This window comes from Falco biarmicus, chromosome W (assembly GCF_023638135.1).
Source record: "Falco biarmicus isolate bFalBia1 chromosome W, bFalBia1.pri, whole genome shotgun sequence".
NCBI classification, from domain to species: Eukaryota; Metazoa; Chordata; class Aves; order Falconiformes; family Falconidae; genus Falco; species Falco biarmicus.
In genome coordinates this window covers 10,958,719-10,970,264 of record NC_079310.1, presented here as the reverse complement: position 1 = coordinate 10,970,264, position 11,546 = coordinate 10,958,719, and the positions used below count along the sequence as shown (strand labels likewise).

The 11,546-nt window shown below is 47.2% G+C and overlaps 1 protein-coding gene across 2 annotated transcripts in view; it reads left to right on the top strand.

The window, feature by feature from the left end:
* Positions 1 to 10,894, top strand: part of ARK2C (arkadia (RNF111) C-terminal like ring finger ubiquitin ligase 2C) — a 51,007-nt gene extending 40,113 nt beyond the window's left edge. The window contains exons 4-8 of one of the 2 annotated variants that reach the window (XM_056323249.1): positions 1,492 to 1,621; positions 2,661 to 2,765; positions 3,297 to 3,392; positions 4,959 to 5,065; positions 6,247 to 10,894. In XM_056323249.1, the coding sequence (XP_056179224.1) occupies positions 1,492 to 1,621; positions 2,661 to 2,765; positions 3,297 to 3,392; positions 4,959 to 5,065; positions 6,247 to 6,364 (556 nt within the window). In that variant the 3' untranslated portion in view covers positions 6,365 to 10,894. The remainder of the gene's footprint in view (positions 1 to 1,491; positions 1,622 to 2,660; positions 2,766 to 3,296; positions 3,393 to 4,958; positions 5,066 to 6,246) is intronic. The other variant, XM_056323250.1, reaches the window with a different exon arrangement.
* The last annotated feature ends 652 nt before the right edge of the window (positions 10,895 to 11,546 follow it).

Here is an 11,546-nt window from a genome sequence, read left to right as displayed (position 1 = left end):
AGCAATTGGATAAATATCCAAAATTGTGACACAGGGGATGGAAAATGCCCAGCCCTGCAGATTCTTACCCTGGTTGTGTTCCTGCCAGTCGCCTGCTGTGGTTTATCCTCTGCCAGGTTTTGTCTGTCTAGCACATGGCTAGCACGGGGTCAGCAAAGACAGTCCCCTCTTTGCTTCAACTTGGTGTGGTGTGTCTTAGGGGGTACAAGAGCACTGGAGCTGCTGTCTGGTACCCAGGCTGTTCTGGGTAAAGGGTTTCTACATTTACTGTTCCCTCACATCTGTTATCTGCTGTTGAGTGAAAGTAATTTTACAGCTGCTGGAGGACACGTCTGGGTTGCTCCTAACAAGCTGTGGTGGTTGCTGCCACTGTTCTCTGCTTAGGGGAAGAGAAGTTGGAGGCTGGAATAGGAAGCCACCCCTGTGTTCTAATTAGCTTTGCTTTGGCAAATGTGAAGACAATGGTTATTAGAGCACTGGCTTTAGTAATTATGATAAAGTGAATGACATTCAAAGCACTTGTTTGCTGAGAGATTCTTTGGCTGGAGAGACAGGGATGAGCCAATTGGATTATAGATGGAGATGCAGCGTTAGGTCTCCTCCCATCCCTCCACACGGCGTGGGGATGGGGCTGCAGTTTGTCTGCGTGCTGCGCTGGGCACAGCTGTGGCATTTGCCAGGATCCTGGTCATGCCAAGTCCTGGGATTGAGCTGAGTTATTTTCGTGGACAAAAGTGTCTAAATTCACCAAGAAGAGCCCCAGCTCTGCTGGCCCAGGCCAGGCCGCATGCAGGCAAGCGGGACCTTCGGGGGTGTCCTGCTTCATTGGTGTTGGCCTGTTGGTTGTGTGACACCCTTTTCTACAGCAGTCCCATCCAGAAATCTCTTCAAACCTTTATATTTTCTGCATGAAGAGCAGCTCTGGAGCTCCCTGAGGCTGGGTTCAGGTGAGGTGTGGTCTCCCTTGTCTCCCCAAGTCCTACCATGACCTGGTCTGGGGGACCTCCAAGGAGTACAGGCATGTCAAAAAGCCCCCAGATGGTGCCTAGCTGCTTCCTAACAACTACGCAGGATGGTTCATCTGTGTGCCCCCTGTGCTGTATTCCTGCAAAATATTCAAGGCAAAATGTAATTGTCTGCAGTGATGGCAGCACAGACAGGACCTGGTCTGGCTGGGCTGAGTTACTGAGCCTGGGTATCGATTGGAGCCACCAAAACACTCTTGTTCTGAAATCAGCAGGCTGTGCCCATGCAGCTCTTGACCCCAGCTAACACAAATGCTAACTGGCATAAAAAGAACACCACACTCCTTTGTGCTGGCCCACATTGGAGGAAACTCCCTTCCGAGCAGTAGCATCACCCTAGGTTGAGGAACCCACCGCAGCCCAGAGCCCACCAGTGGAGGTTGCTGCGTGAGCGTGATCTGACTTGCTGTACGCCATACAATAGAACCGTGCAACCAAAGCCATGTCTTCATCCTCGTGCCCGCAGGGACCTCAGCGTCGATGCAGGACTGACTCACACCCAGTTCCAGGTCCAGCCGGTCCCTCAGCCCTATCAGCATTACTTAGCTACACCTCGGATGCACCATTTCCCCAGAAGCACATCCTCGACACAGATAGTAAGTGAAACGCTTTTACCGAGAAATGTTTTATGCATTGTCTGCCAGAAGGCAGTCAAAATAAAGGCTGCTATCTTTCTATCACCTGTCTTCTGTGAATCACACTTATCTCCGGCTGTGGGAGGGAGTGTCTGAAAGGATAATATTGCATCACTGCACTCTGGATTAGGGAAAGGAAAGAAAAGCTCAGCTGCTCTGGAAAGATTCGGTCCATGGTGTGCAGCACTATGCTCACAAGCTGGTCTGCAAAACCTGGGCAGGGTGGGAGAGACTCAGCAGTTATTACTGATAATATAATACTGGAACAAACTGTGGGCTCCCCAGGACTTTTTGTATGCAGAAGGATTGGCAGTAGGTGACTCCCTTCCCTGGGCTCAGCCTCGAGGACCATACCTCATCGCATCAGCCTTGACACCATCCATAAAGGTTTTGCATAACCTCTTGCACAGCTGGAGATGGGGTCTGACAGAAAGATGGTCTGACTGGGGTCATTTGCTGGCCCTTCTCCTAGCAGGGTGCTGTATTTGGAGCTGAGCCATGCCCAGGACTCCTAAACCTTAAAGCTTCCTCAGAAATCCCACGAGGGTGTTTTTCCCTTGTGCCCATAGTCAGACCCTGACACCCATGTACTGCAGTGAGGCTTAAGAAAATCAAAGCTTGGATGAAGATAAATCCACCCATTTCAAACAAAACAAAATAAAATAAAATAAAATAAAATAAAATAAAATAAAATAAAATAAAATAAAATATCTTTTTAAGCTAATCCATGTTGAGAGTTTGGAACCACAATTTTATAGATGCAACAGGAATTATTACAGCAGATAGTTTATTCAGAAGAAATGCATTTCTCAGTTATCATTTATAGGAGATCTATTTAATAAAACTTCATTTTTTGGTTATTAAAAGGCTTCCATGGGGGAAGGTGTCAGTCTGCTCTTTAATTTTGAATTTTTAAAGCACTAGATTTAAATCAGGGTACACAATGGATTTCTATGTGCAGGTATGGGTGGCTTTATTTTTTCTCCCTCACTTCTTGCAGGTTGTTCACGAAATCAGAAATTACCCTTACCCTCAGCTTCAGTTACTTGCTCTTCATGGACTGAACCCAAGCAGGCACACGTCTGCTGTGCGGGAGAGCTATGAAGTATGTATCTCGGGGACTGGAATTATTATTAAATTTTTAAATGCTGGGAATCTAAGCGAGTTCTGGTATAACCTTGTAACTCTGTTTTGTGGCATGGCAGTTGCATTGAGTCTTGCAGCAATTTTAGTAATAACTGGGAGGCAAAGGGGTTGAGTGGGTTTGGTAGAAGTTGGTTTATTCCAAGGTGCCTGGGTCTGGCTTGGATTGACTCTGTCTCCCTTCATGTCTGTGAACAAACTGCTCCAGTTCTACAGGGTTTTGTTTCCCAGCCTGTGAAATGGAGCTCAAATTCCATCCTAATTTCTGAAATATTGGATACCCAGCTCTTTGCCTGAGCCCTTAATTATTAACCCAAGTGCTAAGGCTCAGATCCATCATGAAAGGAAAGCATGACTGATTTGGGTTTGATGGCCATTTCCACTGCGGAAAGGGCAGGAGGGAGCCTTGGTCACCAGCAGGTAGGGTGGGGTGGTGGGACCTCATGCCCTGGGAGCAATGCTGATGGTGTTTGCTGCTGCTCCTGTGCTGCAGGAGCTGCTGCAGCTGGAGGATAGGCTGGGCAGTGTGAGCCGGGGCACCGTCCAGAACACCATCGAGAGGTTTACCTTCCCCCACAAGTACAAGAAGGTGAGTGCTCCAAAACCGCGGCATGGCTGCCAGCCCCTCTCAGCTGGCCAAGGGCTGTGGGCATGGAGCAGACAGAAGGAAGGACTTTGGTGGGTCGCAATCCTCAGGGTTGGCAAACTGCTGCCATCAATCAAAATATTCCCCAAAATGGGGGAGGAATGTAAAATCCAGAATTGGTGCTTTAATATCTTGTGGGGATCCTGGGCTGAAGCGGTGGTGTAGCTCAGCTGGCTGTTTCTCACTTCTAGGATAGGAAGCTGTGGGCCAAATTTTCAAAAGGGTCTCAACCTTCTCCCACCCAGCGGGTGCAATTTCCCCCCTGTCTGCACCTGGTAAGAAAGCGCACATGCCAAGGGGGCTTCTTGCATGCAAACCCACCCCGTTCTGCATGCAAGTGGTGCTGCCCACGCGCCCTGCCATGAGAGTGCTGGCTCCATGGCGTTGGGGAGGTTGTCCTCCCCTCGTTCTGCAAGAGGTGTCTCCTCTGTTGGAGCTGATCCCCTGCCCGTAAGGAAATGGGTGCCGCATTTTGGGTTGTGCTAATTAGAAAATGGGAAAAATGCTTGTCTGGGCAGTGATTTCACATGCTGGTCATTCCCGGCTGGGCAGTGACAAGTAGGGATGTTTCATTGCCCAGGTTGGAAGTGAGTCAACTCCTGCTGCGCTAATCTCTGACCGCATCTCCAGTGGATCCAGAAAAATGACATTAATAGGAATGGATTGTTGCGACGGAGGGAAGACACAGTCACTCAATATGAGTGATCAGCAGACTTCGTTTATTGTCTCTTACAGTCACCTTTTATGCCTTCTTATAATTAGCTCATACATATTACAAAAGTTAAGCTCATTATTGGTTAGTTGCCTAAATACCAAGCCCGCCCCTAGTTTCTCTTCTGTAGTTATCTGTTCCCACCTGCAACATTCTTTTCCCACCAAAATCTTCCTGTTACTGTGTAACAAAAACAGCCAAAGACAGTGTATTTTGCTTTACTTCAGATAAGCTGAGAGCGATGTGCATTTTTGTCCAGCCAGCTGGACTATGTCTATGTGACCCTTTTCAGCTAGCCAGTTATCCACAATGGATGTGTGGTAGGAAGAGAAAAGGGAAGAGCTGACAGTTTAAGCATTGCCCCATGGCGCAGTGTGGGGCTGGGCTGGTGGTCAAGCTGGAATGGGGCACAGTGGTTGCCCTTCCTGGCAGTGGTGACCCCACATGATTTAGGGTCTCCAGGAGAAGCCTCCAGCAAAGGAGACCATGGGGCCATCCCCACTGCAAGGAGTATGGAGGAGGTGGTGAGGGGCTGTGTTAGGGCAGCAGAGGACTGGCTGCTCCTTGGGACACTACCACCAGCCACACTGCCACTGGCCCCAGGAGATGTGCCGACCAGCAGCATGTTGGTGGCATCCTCCCCTCACTGGCTGTTTTGGCTGGGCTGGCTTTCCCAAGCTGGAGGATCTGACCGGTAGATGAAGCTCTTGTTATTTGCCTTCCTGCAACTACCCAGGCTTGGAAGAGCATTAGAAAGGTCAAGTCCTAACCAAATCATGTCTTTAACCTTGCTGTAGAGAAGACCGCAGGAGGGCAAAGCTGAGCGAGAGGATGGAGAGGAGTCAGACACCGACGAGAAATGCACAATCTGTCTGTCCATGCTTGAAGATGGAGAAGATGTCAGGTAAGATGCTCCCATCTGCTCCTTTGCCTCTTGATGCCATCTGAATTGTGTTTATTGGGATTAAAACTGCCATGAGCCGGTGCGGTTGTCCCTGTTCTTGTCCTGACAAACTCATTTGGGCTTTTTCAGGGTCTGGGACACCAAATGCTATTTAGATGGACATTGGTGTGGGCTGTAGGTATGAAGAGTTCTGCAGCAGCAGGAGGGCCAAGTTTTTATAGTATCTCCTGGGCTTGGATCGCCTGCTTCAAGGCTGTGCCAATGGGCCAGGTGGCAAGTGTCAGAGAAGGATGGATCCCAGGTCTCAGACAGCCATCTGGAGCTCAGGGATGTCAACATTTGAGCTTGACAGATGACCAAAATATGATAAAAGGGAGTGTGGGTGTGAAGTCTAGGGGGGTTTGGCTTGTGGCCAGGACAGAGCTTCTTTATTGTAGAGTAAGTGAGATTACTCTGCCTGCACGGTCACCAAGAACCATCCTGAGCCAACAACTAAGCCCCAGTTATCCCTCACAGATGTCCCCAGGCTCTTGGCTGGGTCAAATCTCTGCTTGTGACAGGGGATGAGGACAAGCAGTTCCAAGGGGCTGACCTACCATGGCTGAAGGAGCTGCAGGTGGGCAGTGCAGCTGCACTACCCGGTCCTGCTCCTTGCCATTTCATTGCTTTAAACCATCAAGAAACACTCTGATCTTCATGCTGTGGATCCTTGTGGTTCACGGTCCCTCCGACTCATGAGGGTGAGCGAAGAGATGACAAAGGTGATGTAGGTGAAAAGTATCCACATTCCCTGGGGCACACCAGACACCCACATGGGAGCAGCAGGGACCCACCTGACTGCTAATGAGCCACAATGACAAAGAATCAAGAGGCTCTGAAGTATAACCTGATACTCCTGAAAGATTAAAAAGAGGCAGCCAGGTTAGTTAATATCTGGAACAACACAATTCAGGAGGGTGTGGGGGTTTTCTAAAAGGCTTTGAGCCAAGAAAGACACCATCTCTGACCTACTACTCTGTGTGAGCTGGTGTAGCTGGGAAAGGCTGTAGGACCTCGGCAGCACTGGTGTCACTGCATCAGTGGTTCCTCATGTCTGAAGCAGCCCTGGCTGCTGCTTTCTGGCTCTTCCTGGTCTCCTGGACCTCTTCCATCCTAACGGGGTGGTACTTCTCTCTCTGCAGGCGGTTGCCCTGTATGCATCTCTTCCACCAAGTGTGTGTGGACCAGTGGCTGGCCACCAGCAAGAAGTGCCCGATCTGCAGGGTGGACATTGAAACACAGCTCGGCTCAGACAGCTGAAAGGACTGGCTGGACACACCATTTTCCTTACCAGGTCATATGGCCATAAACCCTTGCAGCAAAATTTTTGCCTTCTGAGCCATTTGATTGAGAGGAAAAGTCTGCAGGCACGTTAGTGAGGAGGAGGTGGCAGTACAATATCTAGCGGTAGGAGATATTGCACATAACGCAGGATACGGGCCCAATGAAAGGGAGCTGGCATTCCCGGAGCTCAGAGACCCCGTGCTGCAGAAGATTTAGTGTTGAACATGAAGGAACTACTTGTGGTAGTCTGGCCTGTCAATCCTGCATTTCATGAGGATTGTATATATACCTCTCGAATACATAGAAACATGTTAGGGGTCCTTTAGCTATTCCTATGGATGGCAGCTGGAGCATGTTAGCTTAAGAAATGTTGTGTTTGATGCCCTACTCATCTTGTGGTGGACATGTTGCTGTTACCTAATTTTCACCAAATATTTTTTCATAGATTCCTTATTTTGGTGTCTGATTAATAGATTGCAGAGGGGGAAGAAAGAGGTCAACCTTTCCCACCCTTGAGGGGGGAAGAGGCGAAAAAGCAAAATCCTGTTTACAGTCAGAAGGGTTGCGCTCTTTGCCTCAGCTGTGTGTGCTTCCTTTCCTTGCGTTTACAGTGTGTTGCAAATTTAGAGAAGCTTAAAAAAATAATAAAAATTGGGAATGAAATGAATGAAGCAATAGGGAGAAGCTTCATTCCTGCTTATCTGCTGGTGCTGGACACTTTCTGTAGGGGCACAATATTGGAGTAGATGCTATTTCTTTGCTTTCCGTATCTTAATGAAGTAGCTTGGCATATCAAAATCCAAGGAAGGGCTGTATTCATGATTGCCATTGCCCATGATGCTTTCTCATGTGAGCTGTGAGGCTGGTTGGCTTCAGCAGCTGCTGCCAGCCATGGTCTAAAATGATGGTTACTAGAGTCGGCACCTATAGCTGTGCTTTGCAGTATAATAACATCAGAGAGGTGCTGAGCGATATACACTGCTGACTCCTCTCCCATGCAAAAGCATCTCTGATAACAGGACGGGGGAAAACTCAATGCTCACAAGGCACTGCTGAGGCCATGAGCACTTCAGTGTGGGAGGGGAAGGCAGGTTGGAAGGGGTTTTCTCTGCTTTTGGGAGGGGTTGGGTTGTGACCCTGTCCCAAAGCATGTGCACCTGCACCCACATGTGTTTGTATACACGTTTCAAGCTGTATCCACATGGAGAATTCAGTGGCTGTTAAAATGAAACTTAATTGCGTTAATGCTCAGAAAAGAATTAGGAGGTAGTCCCTGAAGGAGCGAGCTGTTGCAATCCAAGCTCTCCTTGAAATAAAGACCTCAGAACATCAACTGCAGGGACTGAGCTCAAAGCCCTCTGGAGAACTGACATTCACAACCAAAAACCTTTTTTTTAAAATATTTTTTTTTTTTTTGCATGCTAGGGGAGCAGAAGAGAAATGCAGAGGAGCAAGGGGAATTAGGAACATTATATATTGAAAATGCTGATGTGGAGGGAATGATTTCTGGCTCCCCTGAGTATCTGTTTTGCTGGAGCCAAGTGATGCTCTCCAAGTAGAAACAATCATAAATTACCATCTGAGAGACTGCAGGATTCCTGCGAGTGGTAATCGCAAGTCCCAGAGGCACCCCAGAGATTATTTTTTTTTCCCAACTGGAAAGGGCAGAGAAAGAGGGGAGCCCCATGGGGAGGAGAGTACAGGAGCTGTGTCCATGTAGGTAGGAGCGAGTGGAGGGGGACACATGGTGGTATGTGAGGAAGATGTAAGAAAGAAATGGTTTATGATGAGGATGGTGAGACACTGGTACAAGTTTCCCAGAGAGGTGCCCGATGCCCCATCCCTGGCAACATTCAAGGTCAGGCTGGATGGGGCTCTGAGCAACCTGATCCAGTTGAAAATCCCCTTGACCTTGGCAGGGGGTTGGACTAGATGGCCTTTGAAGGTCCCTTCCAACCCAAACCGTTCTGTGGTTCTATGATATATTTGCCACCTAGTGCAAGCGATGGCTTCCTGGGGGATGTGGTGGTCCCAGCCCTGATGTCCATGGGTCAAGGAGTGCTCCATCGATACCTATGGGGCTTGCTCCAGCAGTAGCAGATTGAAGCAGCATTAAAAATACTAATATTACTAATCATATGGACAAGCAAAGCAAGGTTTTGCTGGTAAAATACACTGTAAGCCTGTCTGGTCTGTCCAGGCGTGAGCTGGGTGTGAAGCAGGGAGAGGAACAGGGCGACTGGGACCCTGGCTGGGCAGGGAGTGAAGGAGGACTGCTTCCGAACCACGTGTTTTCTTAAAGCCTATGCGAAAGTATTACTATTTGTCTAATGAACAAGCACAGTTTTTAAACAAACAACAAAAAAAAAAACCTTTGGTGAGAAAAAGTACCAAACTCCCATGGTCTCATATGAGTGACTGATCCCAAGGTGCGTGTGAATTTACAGTGTCTGGAGATGCATCGGTGTGTCAGGTTCCTTTGTGTTTAAGTAATTTGTATGAGTAGGTTGCGATAATAGGATGAGTTTAAAAACAAATCGAAACAAACAACAAAAAATCTCTAGGAACAAAATATTGATAGTTTACAGGGTTTTGTGAGTTTAAATGCCTTATATTTAACAATCATAATTTATGACTAACTTGTAGATATTGTGGCTTCTTATTTAATTATTTTTATAGTTGTTTTTTTTGCATTTTTAATTATAATTTATTTATTTAGAAATTAATACGAATTTTTTTATTACTCCTATTACCTCATTTTTTGCATTGTTTCTGGGAATGGAATGCTTTGCATGCATCGGTACTTTAAAAAAATAAATTAAACATGGGATGTGGGGGGTAATGCTTATCTTGTAAAAAAAAAAAAGAGAAAAAAATCAGGGGCTGTGATTATAAACTGTATTACTGTGGTGCTGTTACCTTGGATACATTCCATAAAAATGCAAACCTTTGATTCTGTATGCTGTGACATAGTGGAAAACTGCAATATAGTGACTGTGTTTAGCACATATATATGAATATTATTTGCACTCATAATCAAACTCTGGTGATCCTTTGACTTGTGTCCTTACGCATTGAAGGTGATTAATGGCGCTCTGCAAAACCAAAATGTTTTGGTCGATTCTTGCTACCGCCCTGTCCCTGATGCTGCTGGTGATGCTATTGCTCTTGCTGCATGCATTACCCTGCAGTAACACCTGGCAGGCCCCCACTACAAGGCTGTGCTTGGGACAATGCATGCATTTAGTGCAGGACTCTGCAAGCTGGTTCAGAAACCAAGGAAGGAAGCCCAGGAGTGGTGGCTCTATTCAGTTTTTGGTTCCTGTTGGTGCTTGGTCTGGCTCTTTTCACCCTCTGTGCATGCACCCCACTGGGCACTGCGGGGAGGATGAAGGAGGTAAATGAGTCTGAACTTGGAGGCAAGAAAACTGAGGGATTCATTGCAATTTTTAAGGGTTGACCCCTGGTCTAGCTGAGCAAGGGGCTGGGATAGACACAGGAGCGATCTGGCATCCCTTTGTAATGCCTGCCATGAGCATTTGCTACAACCCAGCTGTGAAACATGCATGGAGCAGAAGCCCTCAACGCTGATCTTCTTGATCAGTTGGTTTAATCCCCCTTGTTAAGGGGAAAACCTCAACTTGGAGCTTTTTAATCTACTGTAGAGCTGGGACCTGCACCAAAGCCTTCCTGATGCCGAGGAGGAGGTCAGTCCCAAGCTGACGTCCTGCTCCTGCAGTAGTGGCCAAGCATGCCATCCACAGCCATGGCCACACCGCTCTTGCGATGCACTGCCCTTTCCTGAAAGGCTCCTGAATATCAAGCGCTCGAGCCTCACAAGAGGGTTAGAGCACCTTTGATAATATTTAAAGCTTTAAGCCATAACTGCTCTTGGTCAGCGCAGATGCTCAGCCATGTATGGACAGAAATGGGGTTCAACTCCTGTGCTCAGCCAGTAGCCATCCCCACCCAAAAGGCTTTGGGTGCAATTCTCTTTTGGGTTAGAAAGGCACAAAATGACTGTACCTTAATTTTTTTCTCTCTGTCCCTTCAGGGTGCTGCTCTGCTTTGTTGACTTTGCCTTACCCTGGGTTTAAAACCTGTCTGTGCTTTTCCTTGCTGCTCCGTGACACTCCTCCCCTGTAGCCTGGAGCTGTGCAGGGACAGGGGGTTGGTTGTTCCCTGCCCGCAAAGACACTGTAAAAGGGATAAATAAAACAAGGAGTGAGCGAACAAAAATCCTCTCCTTTAATGACCCAGGCTGGTGAAAGGATCACCCACATTTTTGTACTCCTACTGCTGTTCTGTTGTGCTGTGCAACATTTTGCTACATAGACTATTTTATAGAATAAAGCTAGAGAAATATTTATTATTAATATTAAAGCAATAGTGCATTGAAGAAATGAAAAGACATTAGAAATTGTGTAAATGCTTAGATTCACTTTTGGTGGATTTTTTTGTACTTTATTTATAACTAATAAACCAAACTGCATTGCTAACTATAAACCTGTGCCATGCAGAAGTCACCTGGCAGGGAGATAGCTTGGTCCTTATTTACCACTTGTTTCTTGTTTCTTTGGGTCAGAGTCAATTCTTCTTTCACTATTTATGACTTTGGGCTTTGAGGTGCAAAAGAGATGCTGCTGGGGTAGAAAATACTCTGCCCAGCTGGTTTGCAGAGGCTGTTGGTGCTTGAGCTCCGTGGCAGAGGCGAGGTGAGGCTCTCCACACCGGGCACATTACGGTGTGTGATGTCCTGTGGCACTAGTTTTGTGGTTAGGTACCAAAATCACTTTCTGGAACCAGGTTGGAAATTGCCTATTAAAGAGGGATTTCTCCTCTAAACACATCCCACGGAGCCTGTAGGATATCTATAGCAAGTCCTGCAGAGATATTGACAGGTCCTCCATCCTCCTGGTAGAGAAGCATCTCCCTCCCTGGGGGTCTCCTGTTTAATAACTCATGAAAGAGAAACTTATTGGAAGCCAAAAAAATAATAATCCTCCACACTAATACAAATTTGAGGGTATTTTCAATCTTTCTGTTACCTGCTGGAGAATCCAATGGGCTGTACACCCAACTTTGCGTCCTGCGCAGCTCGTTTCATAGATCCTCTTGTGCTTTTATTTTTTCCCCACAATGAACAGTGCCAGTGTCT